The sequence below is a fragment of the Calidris pugnax genome, unplaced genomic scaffold (assembly GCF_001431845.1).
Source record: "Calidris pugnax isolate Ruff unplaced genomic scaffold, ASM143184v1 scaffold36, whole genome shotgun sequence".
NCBI lineage: Eukaryota > Metazoa > Chordata > Aves > Charadriiformes > Scolopacidae > Calidris > Calidris pugnax.
The window spans coordinates 746,096-767,105 of record NW_015090825.1 but is presented as its reverse complement, the minus strand read 5'-3'; the positions used below and the strand labels follow the sequence as shown (position 1 = coordinate 767,105).

General features: G+C 46.8%; 1 protein-coding gene across 1 annotated transcript in view; it reads left to right on the top strand.

Moving 5' to 3' along the window:
• The first annotated feature begins 597 nt into the window (after positions 1-597).
• LOC106886865 (alpha-2-macroglobulin-like protein 1) overlaps positions 598-21,010 on the top strand; it is a 33,566-nt gene continuing 13,153 nt past the window's right edge. The window contains exons 1-24 of the mRNA XM_014940122.1: positions 598-696; positions 1,277-1,460; positions 2,727-2,771; positions 3,142-3,286; positions 3,946-3,998; positions 4,328-4,348; positions 4,889-5,048; positions 5,646-5,730; positions 6,116-6,230; positions 7,642-7,750; positions 8,579-8,688; positions 9,479-9,643; positions 10,832-11,065; positions 12,030-12,093; positions 12,617-12,762; positions 13,539-13,685; positions 15,171-15,344; positions 17,492-17,597; positions 18,157-18,265; positions 18,360-18,585; positions 19,344-19,470; positions 19,611-19,732; positions 19,906-19,957; positions 20,636-20,719. Coding sequence (XP_014795608.1) covers positions 629-696; positions 1,277-1,460; positions 2,727-2,771; positions 3,142-3,286; positions 3,946-3,998; positions 4,328-4,348; positions 4,889-5,048; positions 5,646-5,730; positions 6,116-6,230; positions 7,642-7,750; positions 8,579-8,688; positions 9,479-9,643; positions 10,832-11,065; positions 12,030-12,093; positions 12,617-12,762; positions 13,539-13,685; positions 15,171-15,344; positions 17,492-17,597; positions 18,157-18,265; positions 18,360-18,585; positions 19,344-19,470; positions 19,611-19,732; positions 19,906-19,957; positions 20,636-20,719 — 2,851 coding nt within the window. The 5' untranslated portion in view covers positions 598-628. The remainder of the gene's footprint in view (positions 697-1,276; positions 1,461-2,726; positions 2,772-3,141; positions 3,287-3,945; positions 3,999-4,327; positions 4,349-4,888; positions 5,049-5,645; positions 5,731-6,115; positions 6,231-7,641; positions 7,751-8,578; positions 8,689-9,478; positions 9,644-10,831; positions 11,066-12,029; positions 12,094-12,616; positions 12,763-13,538; positions 13,686-15,170; positions 15,345-17,491; positions 17,598-18,156; positions 18,266-18,359; positions 18,586-19,343; positions 19,471-19,610; positions 19,733-19,905; positions 19,958-20,635; positions 20,720-21,010) is intronic.

Here is a 21,010-nt window from a genome sequence, read left to right as displayed (position 1 = left end):
GAGCCACAAGGGGAGCGGGCAGTGGGTGGCAGAAGCAGCTCTGGAAAAGGTTCTGTACCCAGGACACGGCTGGGATGGATGGGTGGACAGGGGTAGTGATGCGAGGTGGAGGTGAATTGAAAGGGTTTTACTCCAAGCTCTGATTAAATGCTGGCTGAGGGGACGATCACCCCAGATGCACAGAGAGAGCACTGAGGATGCTTTTTGCAAGCTGAGGACAGTACCTGTTGTGCAGCTTTGGCTCTCATCAGATGCTACAGTCAGGGTCCAGACCAGCCACAGCTGAGACAAGTTTTTCTCCTAAGTCCCCTCGTGCCTGGGTTAGAGGCCACCCACCCCACATCACCACCACCCCTAGTGCTGTGGCACCTGGTGGCGTGGAATGCCACCTGAATGTAGATGTAGGTGGAGAACTGTGCTGTGTGGCCTTTACTCTGCTGCTGGTGGAAGCAAGTAAATATTAGCTAATGTCATTAGCCTGGAAGAGATACTATCTCCATGTATCAGCTTCCCCACTCTTTGGACTTAAGAGCATCTGAGGGGGGTATTTAAGATTGCCCAGCCCATCAGTACAGGCAGTTCTCTCCTCCTGTGTGGATCTTGTCAGCTGCCTGTCCCAGACCAAGCAATGGGAGCACCAGTGCTCCTTTTAGCCCTGACCCTATTCCCAGTCACAGCTACAGCAAGCCTGGAACCGTGAGATTATCTCCTTTTGATTTGGGGGGAGTTGGGGGGGAGGCTCGGTGGAAGGGACTGTCATTGAAGGGTGGTGCTGCAGTGTTTGGCATCCCAGATCTGAACGGTGGGGGCCTGGTGCTCAGGGAGGCCGAGCAGAAGCAGCTCCTGGTGTGGAGCAGCACTGCAGGTGAAGCCCCTGGTGTTTGCTGGTGCAACACACCACACAGCTACAGCAGCCTCCAGTTTTCACCTCCGTTCACACTCTACCGGTGGGGGTGAACTCACGAGGACCGAAGCCTTATGAGTCTTTGGCTTCATTCCTCACACAGTCTTGCTTTGCATACTTGCAATTAGTGTGCACCAGGCAGCTGTGCCCCAGCTGGTGGCAAGGTGGTGACAGACAGATATCAGGAGCTCTCTAGTTCCACGCTGGGCATGTTGCTTCTGTCTGGTATGGTGAGGGAGCTGCGCTGTAGTTCCTCCACTGCAGGCCTCCAGGCATTTCTGACCCCTGGTCTACCTCTTCATGAAAGAAGCTGGATTCTGGCCTGTCCACCTCAGCCTCTGAATTTGTTTGTGAACATCTGCTCTCTTCTAGCCATTATATGGTGGTGTTCCCTGCTGTCATTCACCATTCCCAAGAGGAGAAGCTCTGTGTTCACTTCAGCTCCCTGACTGAGGCTGTCCACCTGGCGGTCACTTTGGAGGCTAAAACCCAGAATTACACACTGGTGGAGCAGGATGTGGAGAAGCCAGGCACTTTTCAGTGCATCACCTTCCAGGTGAGTGTAGCTATGGCTGCTGATTTGGCAGTGGCTTCTCTCACCTTCACTTCAGAGAGAAGCCACCACTTCTCTAGTAGACTCTGCTTTGCCTTGCCATGGGTTGCAAGCAGGTTAAGGGTCTTTCCTTACCAGTGCCAGGCAAAATACAGCAGTGTCCTGGACCCTAGCAAAGTAGGGAATCCTTCCTGTGTAGATAAAAAAAACTGTTCTTTTGATCTGTACCAGCCCATTTCATACTACTCAAAGCCTGATGTAAAACACTGACTTTCCATTTACTCAGTGTTTAGCCCCTAAAAATGCTTGTCTATCACAGTGCAAGTCAATGCAGTGGAAATACATCCTTTTCATCCCAGCTTCCTCAGAAGCCTGCACCTCCATGTCCCAGAGGACCATTCTGCTCTAAAGCTGCATCTGTATTGCAAGATGTAGTTTCAGCCTGCACAGGCATTGAGCTTGCTTTAATTTAGCTGTGATGGGTGGTGATGGTGCTGAATCCACCATGCACTGAATTTTACCTCGGCAGTCTAGATGTTTCTAGGGTGGCTTGAGTTCCTATCATTGCAACTTTGCTGCTCTAGTTAGCTTAAGCAGACATGTTGATGCTGGAGCACAACTACAGGACCTTCAGTTACGTTTCTGGAGGGCCATGGAGATGTGTTTGGTGCTAAAGCTCTACAAACTGCCCCTGTCTTCCTCAGCACCGTGCAAAGTTGCTGTGCCTGTGCCCTGATTGTCCTGCAGATTCAGCAGAACTCAAGGAGGGGCTGTAGTCACTTCTGGTTCTTGCATCAACAAGACAATGATTAACTAAGTGTTCGGTGTCAGCCCTTAGGAGAGAGCAAGTCCTGGCTCTGCAAAACCAGGGTAGTCTGCTGTTAGCAAAAAGAACCTTTCTCCTGGTGAGCTTGGTCTTTCTGATACTGAGATATCCTGGTTTTGCCTGATATCATCTCCCGTTACTGTCTTGGTCAGTTCCAGATCTGACTTTCCTGTGTTTTTTCCTGGTTTCATAAAAATCTCACATTTACATGAAATGGGAGAATGACATATCAGTTGGTTCACTCTTAGGTTCATGAACAAGAGACAGGCAGTGACTGCTTCTGCTCCTTATAACAACGAGCGGGTTAGAGAAAGAGTGATACAGTGGAATTTGGACTACCAAGTTTGGGGAATTTTTAACAGTGAGATGATGTCTCACATCTGGGATAAGATGCAAGGTCTCTGATGAATTTGTTTTCCATTTCCTTGTATCAATCAACCTAGGTGCCAGAGTCCATCCCTGGGAACAAAGATGATTCCACGTCACACGTAAGAACACCTCTCTTGGCTGCCTCTCCTCTTACAAACTAGAGGGCTTCAGCCTCTCCTGTGTCTGGGCCATGTTAATGTTGGAGATGCAGGGTGGGAAAGATGGTAAAGGGGGGAAATAAATGCAGAAAGAGGCAAACATGACAAGGAGAAAGGCAGAGAAAAGAGTATGAGGAAACCAGGGAGGACAGAGGAGACTATGACCAGGGAAAGGAGAGAACTAATAGGAAGGAGGGGAAAGGAGGAGAAGGAAGTTGGAGCTTTTGGTAGGAGAGGTGCCTCTGTTTCTCCTTCAAGCTACTTGCAGTCTTTGGCAGTATTTTTGTTTTGTTTTGTTTTGTTTGTTTTGCTTTGTTTTTTAAACTGACAGCCAGAGAAAGTGTCTTTTCTGCACGTCCTGATCCACAGTGGGGACAATGTGCTCCTTGAGGGTCGCAAGAAGGTTCTGGTTGAGCCCCAGAAAAATGTAATTCTGGTAGAGACAGACAAAGTCTTATACAAACCTGGAGAAACAGGTAAGGCAAGAAGGCAGCATCTGGAAATGGGGAGGGAAGGGTCAAGGTAGCAGCCACATCTAGAGGGAAGATTTCACTGAGTGCAGCAAGTTAAGCTTGTTGGAAAGGGAAGAAAGCAGATCTCTAGTGTTAGATGTTTCCAGAAACAGCATGAGTCAGGGTGTTCCCTTCCGAGTTATGCTGCACCAAATGCCCAGCCCGCTGCTCCTGTGGTGGTGTTTTGGTGAAGTACCTCTAGTGACACCTGAAAGGAAAGCCAAACTCTCCAAGACACTGGACAATCTCTTGGGATTTTTTTTTTTAAGACTGTTGTTAAGATTTGAGAAAAGCCTAGAGTGACAGTTCCCAGCTGTAGAAATACAAAGAGTTACTTCACAGTCTTCATAAAATGAAGAGGCTGCAGACAAACCAACCCCAATGTTTAAGACACCATTGTAATCTTTCCAGGTAAGGCAGTGAGTTTCTACAGCCTGCAGCTGCATATGAACCTCCCAGACAAAGTCCTCTGGGGTGGGAGGTGCTGGGGAGGGCTGTCTGGAGAAATACCTCTGAGGTAAACAGATAGACATGAGTACTGGGGCACAGAAAAGGAAAAGCAGATTTGTGCAAGAACACGTTGCAGCCAAAATGCTTTACTGTCCTTTTCTTTATATCTCTAGTGAAATTTCGAATTGTGAACCTTGATGAGGACCTTAAGGTCATTAAAAATGAGGTGAGTATCACCCTGTGCTTTTCTAGAAGAAGAAGCCTCAGCAGGAGACACATTGAGAGGCTCATGAAAGAGAAATCTCTCTTCATGCCTGTTAAACCATAAGAACAAATGACATTTGAAGGTCAACCACTCATCCACCGGTCCCTTGGATAAAGACTGTGGTGTAAGGTAGCATAGAGGGAGGAGGAGACCTAGGGTGGGGACTGGATGGGGCAGAACTTTCTGGCCAGAGTCCCATGCCAGGCAGTGTTATTAACATGGGTTCACATGGATGCTGTTTTGCTCTGTACAAAACTGAGCTCATGTTTCTTCTTTTTTTTTTTTTACAGTATTCCCAGATATGGCTGCAGGTAAGTGACAAAGAACTGACCAGTGGGAGATGTCTGTCTCTTCTACTGTGCCCTTTCACTCCTGAACAGAGCTGTGCCAAAAAATGTAACTTCCTAAGTTTATGGCTGTGGTTCAGGTTCAGCTGAAGTCCACTGGGTCAGCCTGGGTTCTTCATTTAAATCAGAACATAGCTGAGCTAGAGGCAAGGCAATAATGAACCTTTGGCCAACACTTTATATGCAGAGAGCACAAGCCTAAGAGCTCAGTAGCTGCAGCACAGCTGCTTCTCCTTCCCGTGGTGTTACGGTGTTATGCCACTTCCCAGCAGCTTTACTGTTCTTGGCAGCCTTTGCAATTCAAAAGTTCATTAAGAAGGTCCTGGAAGGAGGAGAAGGAATCTCTCTTGGTGATCTGGCGTCTGCAGATCTTGGTGATCTGCACTCTACTGGGGCAAGAACAAGCCCTTGTAGTGGCTTCTTTTGCCTGAGTATGGGCTGGACCTGCTGGATACCCATGCTCCCTGTGTGACTTGGTGGCTCTGCATGTCCTTTCCCAAATAGGATCCTGAATATAACCGTATTGCTGAGTGGGTGAACGTAAAGTCAAGACATGGCATTGTGGATCTATCCTTCCCCCTGGCCTCTGAAGCACTTCTTGGAGAGTATACCATCTCAGTGGAGCAAGGCATGGCTGAGAAAACCTTCCGTGTTGAGGAATATGGTGAGACTTGGGTAACAGAGGTGAGGGAAAAGCGGTGTAGGTAGCTGGAGAAGAGAGCCAGGCGATGAGGCCATGTTCATCAGACCTTTTGCCCTGGGAGAACAGCAGACTGGGGACAGGGACAGATGGGTCTGTGCACATGCTGGGATGGAGGTTCTGCCGCTGCATAGGGTAAAAAGAAGAGGCTGTGCTCTGATATCTCCTTCTAGCTGCTTCTGGGCCCTGTGAGGAGCACATTCTGCTGCTCATCGTCACCCTCTTCTAAGGTAGGTTTACTGTCCACTCCAGTCAGTTGCTATAAAAGGTAGCAGCACCATGTTTCAGTCCCACTCAGTTGCAGTGATTTAGGTAAGGACAGGACCATGTAGTGTTTAAAATGTTTACGTTTGACTGAGCTGGAGTAGAAAGCAGTCCTATGTGCAATTGTAGCAGCAAAGAGAGGGTGGTGTGGCTGAACCCTGTTGCAGCATGGTGATGAATAACTGGGGATATTACTGTCTTTACCCCTGTCTGGACTGCAGCTATAACAGAGTTTACAGTCAATGTCCATACTCTGCTTTTTTTTCCTCCATCTTTGTCTTCCTTTCTTCTATGCAGTGCTGAAAAAATTTGAAATAAATATTGAGCACCCTCCGTTTATTGATACAGCAGATAAGGAATTTCAGGTGAAGGTCTGTGGCAAGTGAGTACATGATACCATTGTGATTTCTGGCTTTCAACTCCACAGTCACCTCCAGATTGCCCATAGCTGAGAAGTGGTGTTCCAGTATGATGTTCTTCCATTACCTTGTGGTTGGGGGAGTCAGTTCACTCTCTGGAACAGGCTCCTTCTCACATCTGGTCATTTACTCTGAGGCTGAAGGACACTAAGGATGTTGGGAATAGTGGGTGGAGAGGGATGCAAACTGATCTTAAGAGACAAGCTGAAGTTGCTGAGCAAACAAGGTACAAAGCTCTAAGCTCCCCCATGTTCCACTTCCCCTCGATGAGGGTTGGAGGGTGATCTGGATCAATAAGTCTGCTGAAGCAGCCAGTCTTCAGGTGAATGTTTCTCCCCTTTGACACAGGTATACCTATGGGAAGCCCGTTCAAGGGAAAACAGACATTACTTTTGTCACTGTATCCCACTTCTTGGAAGGCAATGCAGCAAATTCTACTGCTATGAGGAAGCAAAACGGCTGGGTAGGTGAACAAATAGGAAAGTGGAAAGTATAACCTGCTGGAAATGTATGCTTGTCCTCTTAACCTGCCTCAATGCATCTCTGATGTGCACCAACCTGTTTAATGCGGTGTCTTCCCACTTGTGGGACCTGATGAGACCATTGATTCCTCTTCCTGTGACTATCGCTTGAGTTACTGCTCTAGCTGCCCATACCTGACCCAGTGTTTCAGGAGAAGGTGTAATCTCTGTGTAAGTAATGATCCCTGGGGACCTTTCCCAAGGGTCTGTATCATACTGCATGCAATGATATATTCCATCCTGCCACTCCTCCCACCAATAAACAGTCTATCAGAGCATCAGATGCTCCGTGGCTTAATGCCCTGTTTCTTGCTGTATCCATGCAGTCAATGGATCATCTTAGGCTTGCTGATGTCCTGTCTGAGATTAAGTCCAGCGCTGGTTACACGTTCTGTACATTTTTGGTTAAGCTCCATGCTTGTTTTTTTCTCGTGGCATTCAGATGCAGCTCTTTCAGCCTGAAAGTCACAAGAAAATATTTCTAAATGTCAGACCAGCCAGAAACAAGCCAGAATATAAAAATCCAGCTGGATCCCTGCATCTTTTAAAACGTAACCAGGAGCAAAATATCTCCATCTGGAATGCTGTACAGTTTTAGCTGTGCAAAACACCAACTGAATGCCAGCTCCTTCACACATTGCATGGAGAAGGCCCCGCAAGGTCCTGTGGAGAACTTAACAGGCTCAACTAGAAACACTTTGTCCACCTCTCTGGCAGATTAGCTGTACCCGGTCTCTGCCTTAATGCTTGGCAAAGCTCTTGCAATCTGTAACTGGTTGGGTGCCCTTCTTTGACATGGCCATGTCACAGAGATGGTCGTGACTGGAAAGCCACACTGTCAGGCTTTATTCATCAGGGCATTATAATTGAGGGAGGAGGTTACCTTTAGCTCAGGAAAAGACATCCGTGCTCTTTCAGCTGCTGAATCTGGGCTTAATCCACTCTCCTGAATTTGTCTGTGACATAATTAACCCCTATGTGATTTGCCTGAAACTTTTTTTTTCTGTCATTTTTCAGTGACTGTTTAATCCAAGCGTGTTGATTTTCTTCTCTGGCAAAGGTATCCATGATGGGTTTCTGCAGTTATAGGTTTTTGAGCTTCCATCTGTTCCACAAGTACTTGGAAATACTTCTTTAGGATTGCCCAGCATCTATGAAACTCACTGAATTTCACTGAATTTCTAGAGTTGGAAGGGACCATAGAGATCATCTAGTCCAACTCCCCTGCTGAAGCAGGATTGCCTAGAGCTAGAGCATGTTACTCAGGACTGCATCAGGACTGCCCAGCATCTATGAAGCTCCTCTTCCTCCCCACCATGCTCTTTCTTTCTGTTCATATCTCTCTTTCTCCAGACAAACAAGAACGGCTGCGCTACTTTTACAGTGAAGACAAAGACTCTGAAATTAAGTGAAACTGATAGCTACATAGCTGTGAAAGGACAAATGGTGGAAAATGGAACAGGTACTGGAGAATATGTGAAACACTCTCTCCCTTGCAGGCAACTCCTTTGGTTTTGGCCTTTCTGAGACAGCTGAATTCCTTTTTAAAAAGGAACCTGATGTTTCCCAAGTCTTCTGTCATGATGATGGTCTCTAGTCTAGTAACCTCTTCCATCTATTATTACCGTATTCCTGATCCGCTCCACCCTTCGTCTCCACTAGCATGTATATAACATTTTAGTGATTGCCTGGGCACCGAGGTGTTCCTCAGCCAGCTGCAAAGCCCAGGCTAGCCATGGAAAAGTCTGCAACAAGCCCTTGCAGTCCTTGCTAACTGTAGTGTGCCATCCTGACAGGTAGTCCCTACCCACACACAGTCTCTTGTCCTTTCTTTTCCTAAGCCTGAGACAGGGCTTCCTATACACACTCCTGCTGTCAGGAATCCCATTTTGCTCCCTTTTAGTCTGACACAATACTGACTATAAGGAGGTACGTTTTCAGCATCAGTATTAAAGTGCCCCTAGCTCTGGCAACTAGAAGTGTTCATTGCTTGAACTGTCACACGGTGGGTGGCCTTCAGGCCACTTTTAGGCATCTACAGTGCACTTGTATAGAACTAGTCATCTAATTCATCTTCAATAAAGAGAGATAAATACTTATAGGGTATGATGCATCATGTCATGAAGCAGGGGGCCCAGAGAGGTTGAGGGAATCATACCCAAGACAAATGTATTTTCTCTCCTAAATGTAGAGGTTGTGGATGTTGTAGATAGTGCTGAAGCATCTTCTTGTCTTCTGCTTCCTTAAAGGCACTGCTAGGGTTTAACAGACTTCTCATCTCTCCACCCAGGAGCAGAGACTATGGAAATGGCTGTAATTCCTATTGCGACAAGAATGAAATCTATCGACTTCATCAACTTCCATTCATTTTACAAACGTGGAATACCATACACAGGGAAGGTAACACCACGGATCCCTTCTCCGCTGAGAAGGCATCATAGGTCAAATCTTTTGTAGGCATCTCTAGGGAAGAAAATGTTGCTCTGCTGGTACCCAGCAACTATGAGTGAAGTCTCCTGTAGAAGCAATTTCTTCTCCCCATCCTATCCTAGTATATTCCATGGATAGGAATTCTGGAGCCAGCTGCAGTCTCTGCAGGTTTCCCCAGGGGTAGCTCTTGAGTCTAGTCTGTGCAATAAAAGGCATATGGGATGGGGGTGGCGTCAGCAGGGAAATAACATTCTCTTCAGACAAAAATGCTCATGGCAACTTGGCAGAAATCACTAAAGCCTTGTATATTGGTTCACTGGCAATCATTTCTGACTCGCATCCCCTGGGTAATGCTGGGACTGCTGTCCCATTAGGGATAGAAACACTTTCACATGGGCCAGTACTAACCCCACCACGAAGGAGGGCAAGGAACGGCAAGACTTAAGTTGCTGGAGACAAGATTGCTTCTGATTGTCAGGGATCCTGCAGCATTGTCCAAGGAAAAGCTCAGGATCTGAGGAAATCACATTTCCCCCCCCAATATAGGTGCCTCATTTTGGCTGCACTACCATTTATTTCTGGTCCTAAAACAGCTGCAATTGTTGGTTTTGTGTATTTATCACACTTTTATTTGGATCCTTCCAACCTGTCTGAAAGCTAGAAGGGCTGAGGAAACCCAACGATAGACAATTAATATCAAGCAGGGGCAGTGCCTTGGAGTGTGGCACAATGTAATATTAACTTCCCCCTTTCCCTGCAGATGTTCTGCCACAGTAACCAGTCTCCCCTCAGAAATGAAAAGGTATACCTGACAGTTGACATCAATGACGAGGAGACACAGCTGTCATTCCTCACAGATGAGAATGGGGAAGTCCACTTTTCTCTGGATACCACTAACTGGAACGGCACCCTGGTTTCTCTAAAGGTGAGCATCAGCCACAGGAAAAGGAGGATAAAGTCAAGGTAGACTGAGGAAAGGCATAGCAAGTGGAAGAAATATGAGGTTTTGGAGCGCAGTCCTTTGGCTCCTGATCTCATTTGTAGAAGCATCTTTAATTACTCCTCAGTGCCATCTCCTCAGAGAAACTGGAGGTGCTCTGCTGTCCTGAGCTGGAGCATGATCCTAATCTTTTGTATCTCCCCTCACCTTCCTTTGACTCCATTAAAAACATCTGTTAATCTGAACACTGAATCTGAAAGGGAGGAAATCTCCCCTTTCCCCACTCTGGGACATGTTAGAAGTGGCTCAGTAGAACCGGCAGTTGACACTTGTCTCTGTTGAACACTACTTCTAGTGGGTGCCCTTGCCCTGAAGCAGCACGTAGCTTGTCCAGGATCAGTGTGGCAGGCAGCTCTCGACCTCCCTTTCAGTACCAGACCCTGAAGGATTTGGCTTCTTTTCCTCACAACTTCTGATCCTATACCTGGACCTCATTGTTACCAGCCTGGCAGTACACCCATCTTCCCACCACCTGCATTTCTGCAGCTGATGTGGGATCCATGCCCAAGAGGTACAATCTCATATTGCCATCAGTTTCTCAGAGACTGGAACCATTGCTCCAGATGTTTTTTCCCCTGAGACCTAAGTCTATCCAGGGTGAGGTTCCTCAATTTCTGCTGGGCTGGATTTGGTGATCAGAGGTTCTGTAATCTGTGAGGTAGATTTCTGACCCCAGGGAGCCTGGAGACAGGCTCAAGTTCTTGTTCCTAGGCTATTGTCCACGGAGCCCTAAATTCTCTGCAGAAAAGTAGAGCTTCACCATAGCAAAACTGTTTTGGTCCCTGCTGTGCTCCAGGGCGTCTGACCAGAAATGCAAACTGAAAAACTGACAACAGAGGTGCTGTGCTGGGGTTAAAGTCTGATGTAGGATATGGAAAGACAAGGGAGGAAAAATGAGATTGTGGGCAAATCTACTCGATATATATTTTTGCTAAAACTTTGTAAGAGAAAGTCTCATAAGAGACTTTGAAATGCCATTGAAACAAAAGAATATTTTAAGCATACAGATGTGTGGTCTGCCATCAACTCAGGTAATAAGTGTTTGCAGCAGGTGTACAAGCTCCTTCGTGTCACTTGATACTGATTGCCAGATCCTGTTTCTGTGTTCTGAAGGGTTCCTACAACCTTGAAAATGACGATGAGAAGGATTCTTCTGAAAGTCACTCTGGAGTCGAGGATAGCTTCCACTGGCTGAAAGCCTTCTACTCTGAGAGCAACAGCTTCCTCGAGATAAAGGCCAGGAACGATGTGATGCCCTGTGACCAAGAGCAGGAAGTGCAGGTGGATTATATCCTTGACCGAAATAAACTCAGCTCTGAAGCAGACCACATTGATTTCTACTACTTGGTGAGCACAGAAAACAACTGATGCAACGTGATGCCTACTAGTACCTTACCCTTTTCACATGGCACATAGATACTCACAGGAAAGGGTAAGCTACTCCCAGGCCAGTAGAAGTCAATTTGTGAGTTCTGTTCTGCCCAGACATCCTCCTGTTTCCCAGTTCCTGGACCCTGTCGGCTTTAATTTGTTAGGAGTGCCTTGACCTAAGCTTGGGTGATAAGTGCCTGCCATTCACCTTGCTTTCTATTATGTTCACATGGGTAGCAGTGGAGGGCTAGCCTGGTTTCTACCCAGCAAGGATGCCCCAGACTTCCCCCTGTGCCTAGGGCAATCTGTCTGTGAACTAGAAGGCAATTTCTGGAGCAGCTGACCTCCTCTGGGCTGTGTCTTTACAAGAAAAGGCTTGAAATTGCACAGGGCCTTAATGCACTCCAGAGGTATGTAATCATGTTTTGATGAAGTCCACTTTCAAGAAAGTGAATCCAAAGCAAGAGTGTGACTGCAGCCTAGCTGAGAGGTTATGAGTGTCTTGGTTACTGAACTAGGCTTATTCATACAGTCAAAAAGCACTGTATCCCAGTAATGTGAAGATCAGAGTTCACTGAGGCTTAAGAGCAGCTGCTGTTATCTTCAGACGTAACTCTGGCTTTGCAAGTAGACCCATCTTCTCATTGCCTAACCAACACCTCTCAAGCACCTACCCAGCTACGCCATCTCCATCTCTGCTGCAGTGCTCTTTAGGTCACATCTTGCCAGAGGAACTTCTGTGGCAACCAACACCTCTCAAGCACCTACCCAGCTACGCTATCTCCATCTCTGCTGCAGTGCTCTTTTAGGTCACGTCTTGCCAGAGGAACTTCTGTGGCAATATCTGTCAGATGTCATTCTCTCTTCTCTTGTGCTTTCCCCACTCTCCTCATGCCCTCAGAATTGATGCCCTTTAATGGCTCTTCTCTTTGATTTTCAGGTGATAGCGAAAGGCAAGATCCTTTACAGTGGAGAGAAGCAGGTGCCAATTCTCCAGCAAGAGAGTGAGTAGAATTGTATGATGTTAAATGCCTCGTAACACATCCCAGGAAAGTGCAACCGCTCTCCAGTGACAATCTCTGCAAGTGTTATTCTTATCCACAGGTGGGAGCTACTGAATGAAGTTCTTAGTTGTGGTCCACCTCATTAGACCAACGCAATCCTCTCTCATATCAGTTTAGTGTCCTTCTAGCTGACTGTCATTCTCCTGCCTTGTCTAATTGATCTAATATCCAAGCTTATGACCTTATTGCTAGCTTGTATCTTTGGAGTATATACAAAATTTGTGTACCTTGCCTCTTCACCTAAGGTGCAGTAGGGAAGAGGAATATTTTTGTCAACTTTGAGCCAAAGAAGTGGCCAGTATCATGGGTTTATTGTTAATCTTTATCAGTATTTGTGTGGCATGTTCTTATCTACAGATAGAAATCATTAAATTCTCTCTTTTGATTCTTATTGTGTGCCCTACCCCACTGAGCTGATTCAACTGAATGTTTTCCCCCACTTCTTTGCTGCTCTCTTGTGCAGATCTGCGGGGCTCCTTCTCATTGACTCTGACTATTGGCAATGACTTCCTGCCTGACATCAAGCTTCTACTGTACTCAGTCTTCTTGGATGGAGAGGTGGTGGCTGATGTGGAAGAATTTGAAGTAGAAAAGTGCTTTAGACACAAGGTGAGTAGAAACACCTTGTGTGACAGCATCATTGATGCTGTGGTTCCTGGTCCTGTTTTATCCCCAGCCAAGTGGTATAAGCTGGATACATAGAATCATAGAATTGTCTAGGTTGGAAGGGACCCTTAAGATCATCTAGTCCAACCATCAACCTAACTCTTGATATAAAAACATCACTAAACCATGTCACTAAGCTCTATGTCAACCTGTCTTTTAAATCCCTCCAGGGATGGTGCCTCAACCACTTCCCTGGGCAGCCCATTCCAATGTTAAATGCCAAACCAGGCATTAAATAAAAATTCTACATACCAAACCAGATGCCCAGTATTTTTGGCTGGGAAACAAAGCAGGTAACCCGCCTTCTTCCCTCAATTCCTAGTCCTGCCCTCCCTGGCACCGACGGGCAAGCCTTTCCCAAGGAGTAAACCAGCTCCCCCTCCACAAACTCTGTTTTCTCCTCCCATTCCCTGTGACTGATTTGGGAACACGGTCTCCCCCATGCTCTCTCTAACACAAAGCAGAAGCCTGCCTGCTTAGCTCCCTGTGGTAGCTCTGGATCAGAAGGTGGTGGATGTGTGGTGGTTTGGGAATTCTGGCTGGGCTGTACACACTGCAGCCCCAGGAACCTTCCCAATAGGTTTCCAGACGGGCCTGTCTCAGCATCTCAGACCCCGTTACTACCTTATTCCCTGTCTTTCCCTCTGCTGCCTGGACACCTAAGAGTCACAGGGTCCCACCCTCCAACAATAAGCCCCTGACTCTGTCTTCTTTTACAGGTGGCACTGGACTTCTCACACAAGGAGGAGGTCCCAGGGTCAAAAGTCAGTCTGGACCTCAAGGCAGCTCCGGGGTCCCTGTGCTCCATCCAAGCTGTGGACAAGAGTGTTCTCCTGAAAAACAACAACACCCTAACAGCAAACACGGTGAGTGTGGGCCTGCCATGACCCCGCACAGCCCTGCAGGGGCAGGCAGGGAGAGAAGCTTCAGAGAAATGCTGGTGCTTTCCACTTAGCAGCTGTCCTTATATCCACCTGCCTCTCTGCTCTTCCATCTTCCACCACGCAGCAAGGCTAGACCTTTGCCTCTGTAGAATTCTGCCTTTGTAGGGTCCTCCTGTCCCTCTGCCCAAACAGCGCTGAAATATAACCACCTGGCAGATGGCTGAGCACCCAAGCAGTTCTTTATAAAACAGTATCTAGGAGATAGCACCCAGTGCACACAGTGGCTGATGAAAAGTCGTTAGGACTTTGTCGGCACCCAGGTGCATTCTGAGAATCTGGAAGGGTTGAAGGGACTTAGCTTAAAGTAGCTGTGTGCCTCAGAGGAATGAATTTGAGACTTAGAACAAAAATATTGCAAGATTTGAAAATCCTAACATAATTTCACAATGTATACCAGAGATAGTATATCTTCCAGCTCTGAAGTCCTCAACATAGAAAGGACATGGACCTGTTGGAATGGGTCCAGCGGAGGACCATGAAGATGATCAGAGGGATGGAGCACCTCTCCTATGAAGACAGGCTGAGAGAGCTGGGGTTGTTCAGCCTGGAGAAGAGAAGGCTCCGGGGAGACCTTAGAGCAGCCTTCCAATATCTGAAGGGAGCTACAGGAGAGCTGGGGAGGGACTCTGTCAGGAAGGGTAGTGACAGGACAAGGGGGAACGGTTTTAAATGGGAAGAGGGGAGATTTAGATTAGATATCAAGAAGAAATTCTTTGTTGTGAGGGTGGTGAGGCACTAGAACAGGTTGCCCAGGGAAGTTGTGGCTGCCCCATCCCTGGAGGGGTTCAAGACCAGGCTGGATGGGGCTTGGAGCAACCTGGTCTGGCGGGAGGTGTCCCTGCCCAGGGCAGGGGGGTTGGAACTGAATGATCTTTAAGGGCCCTTCCAACTCTGACCATTCTATGATTCTATGATAGTACACATGTTAAAAAGTTGTAAGTTAAGTTATAGCAGGCCAGACTGTTAGAAAGAAGCCTCACCAAATGCAGGGAGACTTGCTGCGTGGGTCGATAGAGCCCACAGTGTGCTCCCAGGTTCCATTTTATGGGAATGCGGCTCTAGTGCAGAGCACTTGCATCTGCCAACAGGCACATGAAGTAGTAATCATTAAATATGTAAGTCAGACGTGCCAATGCCTTGTGCTCAGTCATGTGGTTTTTATCCCAATCTTGCACGCTAGGGTTAGAAGGATTGAACTGTCAGAAGTGAAAGTCTGCAGACTAAAAGCTGCTGCTTGCCTACACACACTCCTTGGGCTTCATGTCCTCCAGTATAAGCTGGGGCAGTGCCAACTTCCTCAACTTCAACGCTTTACAAAGCATAATAAAGGGCTACAATCCAAATATTTGACCCATACACATGCTTCTTGGCCAGTTCCTTATGAAGACCTCTCTTTTTCCATTGCAGCTGTATGAGATGGTCTTTGATGACAGGTTTACAATTGGAGGACGAGGGTTCCCTTACCACTTGGAAGACTTTGAGGCATACCCTTGTCTGCCCCAACAACCCGGTCTCCACAAAAAGACTCGAATGGGAGCACCATGGTACCAAAGTGATGGTGACGTCTTCAATCTGTTTAAGGTGAGTCTCTACAATTGCACCAAGCTTTTCCTGAGCCAGCATATCCTCTTGAATACCTACAAGAATTTACCTTCAGCAAATTTCAGGCTTTCATTGCTACAAGTCATCTGTACCTTGTTCTTCAGTGTAGCCACACTTGTTTGGGGACTACGGGGAAAGGTGAAACTTAAAAGTAAGCCTAGTGCCTAGTGCAAAACACCTGATTAGAGGAAGACAATGTAAAAATGAACAAACTTAGTTTAGGCTACCATGTCTACAAAGTGGGAGTGGAAAGAATATCCCTGTAAGACCTGAGCACCTCACCAGATTTTGATGTTTGGCTATTATTTGTAAAATTCTTTACTCTGTGTTTCATTGAGGCTCTTCTTACTTCTCCTCAAAGCATTTTTCATAAAAAGCAGTCTTTCACAATTTGGCTTTAAAGCTGACTGTCAAGACAAATGACAACATAAGCTAATCTGCTAAGCACAATAGCCAGGAAAAGATTAATAATATGCCAGCTAACTGAAACCCAAGCAGTGCTGTTTCTGACAGAATGCTGTTCAAAGAAATATATGCAAGTAAAATCACCTTAAAATAGGGGAAGAGGGTAACAACACACCAAAACCAACCCAAAATGGATTCTGAGTTGCATGGGCTTTGCAGGCTGACAGAACTCTAGCTTAAAAATACAGCCCTGACTCCCCCCCCAGTCTCTGCTGTCTTCCAGATGCTTACTCCTAGACTATGTCAGATGCTGGTTAAAGGAGATCCCACTATATCTCAGTTATTAGTGATCCTGTAGCAGATGACTGTCTTGATACCACAGGCATGTACAGCCTCCACAGGAGAGATGAGGGCTCATAAAGGCCCATGAAGAGTTTTTGGTTCTTCAAGAAAGTAGAAGAGTTCTCAGTGACTTGCAGACCATGAAATCAAAGCTAGGACTGCTCACAGGATCAAACGTGTTCTTTTGTTGTGATGTCCTCTTCTCAGTGAGGGTGCATTCAACACAGTACTTCCACCTTGTGAATCACAGGCCCCGAGAGCCTGAGTCTCATTCACACAAGAGCAGAATCCATACCAAGTTGTGACCAAGTTCCCCATCAGTTTTTGAAGCCAGGACTAGTACTAACTTGTGTAAGAATGGTTGTGTGTGAGCAAACAGCCACTCAGATCTTTCAATTCTAAAACTGTGCAAAGATCTTACGAGGAGAGGCTGAGGGAACTGGGGTTGTTCAGTCTGGGGAAGAGGAGACTGAGGGGAGACCTTATCGCTCTGTACAAGTACCTGAAAGGAGGCTGTAGAGAGACGGGGGTCGGTCTCTTCTCCCAAGTTACAGATGATAGGACAAGGGGCAATGGCTTCAAGTTGCGCCAAGGGAAGTTCAGGTTGGATATTAGGAAACATTTCTTTACTGAAAGGGTTATCCAGCATTGGAATGGGCTGCCCAGGGAGGTGGTGGAGTCACCATCCCTGGAGGTATTTAAGAAACGTGTAGACATGGTTCTTCAGGGCATGCTCTAGTGCCCAAGATTACTGGTTTGTGGTGGGGTGCTGTGTGGGTGGGTGATGGTTTTTTGGTTTGGAGGTTGTTGTTGTGTGTTTAGGTGGTGGGAGCTGGTGTTGTTGTGTGGGGTTTTTTTTGTTTTGTTTTTTTTGTTTGTTTGTTTGTTTGTTTTATGATCTCTGGGGTCCCTTCCAACCACTACGATTCTGTGATTCTGTGATTCTGTGATTTAAAGATTAGTACTAACTTGTGTAAGAATGGTTGTGTGTGAGCAAACAGCCACTCAGATCTTTCAATTCTAAAACTGTGCAAAGATTTAAAGATTTTTTTTTTTTCCCCTGAAGTTTTTCATGGGATATTTGATGTTTGACTCTGGCTCATTGTTAGGGTCAGGCATATGATGGACAGATCTTGTTGAAATTCACTTTTATGAGAAGTAATAATTGGCCCCAGTATTCCACAGAAGCTGGTTTCCATTCCTCATGCATTGTTCGGAGTCTGAGCCTGTAAATCTATGCACGTGTGTATAAAAAAGCGGCATTTCAATGTGTTTCAGCTTCACCAGCCCTTTTATGATACCTGCTATCATAAGGTATTCTCAGCATTTCTTTTTCCCTTTTATTTATCACCGGTTTGCTCTCTTCACTCTTTTCCCAGAAATTGCGCATGAAAATACTAACCAATGCTAGAATCAAGAAACCAGTTTCCTGTATGCGACCAGACTTTGAGAAAAAGATGTATTTTCGAAAAGATCATGTGGTTGGTAAGGAGCAGACATGTCCATCTCCTTGCCTGAAGGGTCTGTCCCCTTCCAGTTCAGGCCAGCCTGCAGCTGGGAAAGCTGACTTCTACCCTACTGTGTCTCTCGTTTGTCTATGAGAGGAACAAAGCTTGTGTCCAGGTCAATGGACCTGATTTATAAATCACAGATAAAAGCTCAACTCTCTGTGCGTTATTGGCTGTCCCCACAACCTGTGCTCTTCACAGAAAATGTAGTATGCTCTCCACCAGCACTTTCACAGATTATTTAAAAGCATGTGGCTCCATCTGAGCATGCTGCTTCCCTCCAAATCCAGACCAAAATTGCTGGATCTGTCAGACTGAACCTCAGGCTGAACTCCATCCAACTCTGTCTCCTCAAAGCTGTGTCCCCCAAAGATACAGACCCTGTGTCAGGTTCTCATTGAAACTAAAACCCTGCCCACTCTTGTTCTGTGTCACAAAGCATTTATGGTTTGTGTTAGATTGCCTGTGAATGACACATTAATTTCACCTGTAGCTACCTACATTGTTTTCTGAGGTATCACTTGCTTTTTTTGCAGAAAATAATGTTATCCATGGTGATTCTGCACCTCGTTCTGATGACACAAAGAAGCCAAAACCACGGACACTTTTCCCAGAGACCTGGATTTGGGATTTGGTCTCCATTGGGTTGGTAACAGCTTCTACCCACCTTTCCCAGAGAGACACCTGGAGATTTCTGACTGCTTCTGAGCAAGTTCTTCTCACTCTCTTCCTGCTGTAGGGACAATGGGCAAGCATCTCTCCAAGTTGCTGTACCTGACACCATCACAGAATGGAATGCCAACACCTTCTGTGTTGCTGATATTGGCTTTGGGTTCTCTTCTCTGGCCACTCTTAGGGTCTTCCAGCCTTTCTTTGTAGATCTGTCACTGCCATACTCTGTGATCCAAGGAGAGACTTTCAGCCTAAAAGCCACTGTCTTCAACTACCTCAAGGATTGTATCCAGGTGAGTATTCCCTGAATCACATGGCCTCTGCTGGAGCAAAAGCTTGAGCCCAAAGGTAAGCTATGAGCTTCTCAGGAGCCCTAGATACTGGCATCTGGGCCACAAAGCACAGCCTCGCATTTCATGACCCATGTTGTTGGCTCCTTTGCGCAATCATAGAACCATTGAATCACATCATAGAATCATTGAATCATAGAATGGTTCGAATTGGAAGAGACCTTAAAGATCATTCAGTTCCAACCCCCCTGCCCTGGGCAGGGACACCTCCCACCAGACCAAGTTGCTCAAAGCCCCATCCAGCCTGGCCTTGAACCCCTCCAGGGATGGGGCAGCCACAGCTTCTCTGGGCAACCTGTTCCAGTGTCTCACCACCCTCACAACAAAGAGTTTCTTTCTGGTATCTAATCTAAATCTCCCCTCTTCCCATTTAAAACCATTACCCCTTGTCCTGTCACTGCACTCCCTGACAAAGAGTCCCTCCCCACCTCTCCTGTAGCTCCCTTCAGATATTGGGAGGCTGCTCTAAGGTCTTCCCGGAGTATTCTCTTCTCCAGGCTGAACAACCCCAGCTCTCTCAGCCTGTCCTCATAGCAGAGGTGCTCCATCCCTCTGATCATCTTCATGGCCCTCCGCCAGACCTGTTCCAACAGGTCCATGTCCTTCCTGTGTTGAGGACTCCAGAGCTGGACACAGTACTCCAGGTGGGGTCTGGTACTAATGCTATGTCAATGTGTACTTATATACCCCACCACATTCAGGTACACACCGCCCTCACAGAGACCCCAGAACTAAAGGTGGATGCCTGCCCAGGCTGCCGATTCACCAGCTGCCTCTGCACCAATGAAGCCAAAACCTTTGAGTGGAATGTGACAGCCACCAAGCTGGGTGAGGTGGAGCAGAGGGATGTGTGGCAGCCAGGGGGAGAAGGGGTGGCATTTGCCTGCCTCTGCATGTCTGGTCTTAGCGTCTGTGGGTACATCTGTCTGCTGCAAATGCTCAGCGACGTGCCCCTCTGCTCCTTGCAGGCAAAGTGAACGTCACTGTGAGCAGCGTGGCAGAAGATTCACACGATCTGTGCGACAACAGGATTGCTGTGACGCCTTTGCAAGGAGGGAGAGACACAGTGATAAAGCCTCTACTTGTGAAGGTTAGTCACACCTCCGAGTAGAGAACACCTGGGGACAGTGGGTTGCCCCCTGAGGCAGTTAACGAGATGCAAAGAGGAAGTTTAGCCTCTTTTTGGAAGCAGAGAAGTCTGCTGAGGCATTGCCAGTTCCTTTCTGACCTTTCCTACCTAAAGCACTCTATCTCTGTCTGCAGCCAGGAGGTGTCCTACAAGAGAAGACCCAAAACGCTTTTCTCTGTGCTGCAGGTAGGGGACAAAAATCCCTGACTGTATTGTTCATGAGAGCAGGATGGAAGGGAACAGGGCTACTGTAAATACCTGGAGGTGGGGAGAATTTGTCAGAGAGCTAGTGGTGGTGGCACCATCCCTGCCTGGGAGAACAATTGCTAGAGTTTGTCCATGTCTGTCTTCTACGTGGCAAAGTTTCCAATATTGAGGCATTTCACAGAATCACAGAATCACATGGGGATGGAAGAGACCTCTGGAGATCATCTAGTCCAACCCCCCTGCCAAAGCAGGCCCACCCAGAGCAGGTTGCACAGGAACTTGTTCAGGTGGGTTTGGAATGTCTCCAGAGAAGGAGACTCCCTGGGCAGCTTCTTCCAGGGCTCTGCCAGCCTCAAAGTGAAGAAGTTCCTCCTCATGTTTAAGTGGAACTTCTTATATTAAAGTTTGTGCCCATTTCCTCTTGTCCTGTCACTGGGCACCACTGAAAACAGACTGGCCCCATCCTCAAAAAGTATTTTTAAGCATTTATCAGATCCCCCCTTAGCCTTTTTTTCTCTAGACTCAAAAGACTTGTTCACAAGTCTTGGCTGCTGTGACTCAATGTCACGCTGAGTCTCACCCGGGTTGCCTTGGGATGTTACATTTGTGTGTGATACTTCTTCCATGGGATAAATTTCTGGGTTCTGCCTTCCTCAGATAACACCATCGCTGAAGATTTCTCCTTGACGTTGCCTGCAGAAGTGCTGGAGGGCTCTGGCCGAGCCACTTTCTCTGTGATTGGTGAGAAAGGCTTTCCCTGACCTTGGGTCCCCAGTGGGAAGAGATTGCATCTTAATGATGTATCAACCCAGTTTCTCATGAGATAAACTGTAAGAGCTGTGATGTTGACCTCAGAAACGCAGATCAAGTAATCTTTTTCCATATTTATTCTTCTCATAAGGAATGATTATGGGTGATCCCCAAGTGGCAGGATATCTCCTCTAATATCTGTCACTGCAACCCACCTAAGTGAACCAAAACCATCCCTGCAGATTTCCACTAAATTTACCTCCATAATTCTTTTTCCTCCTT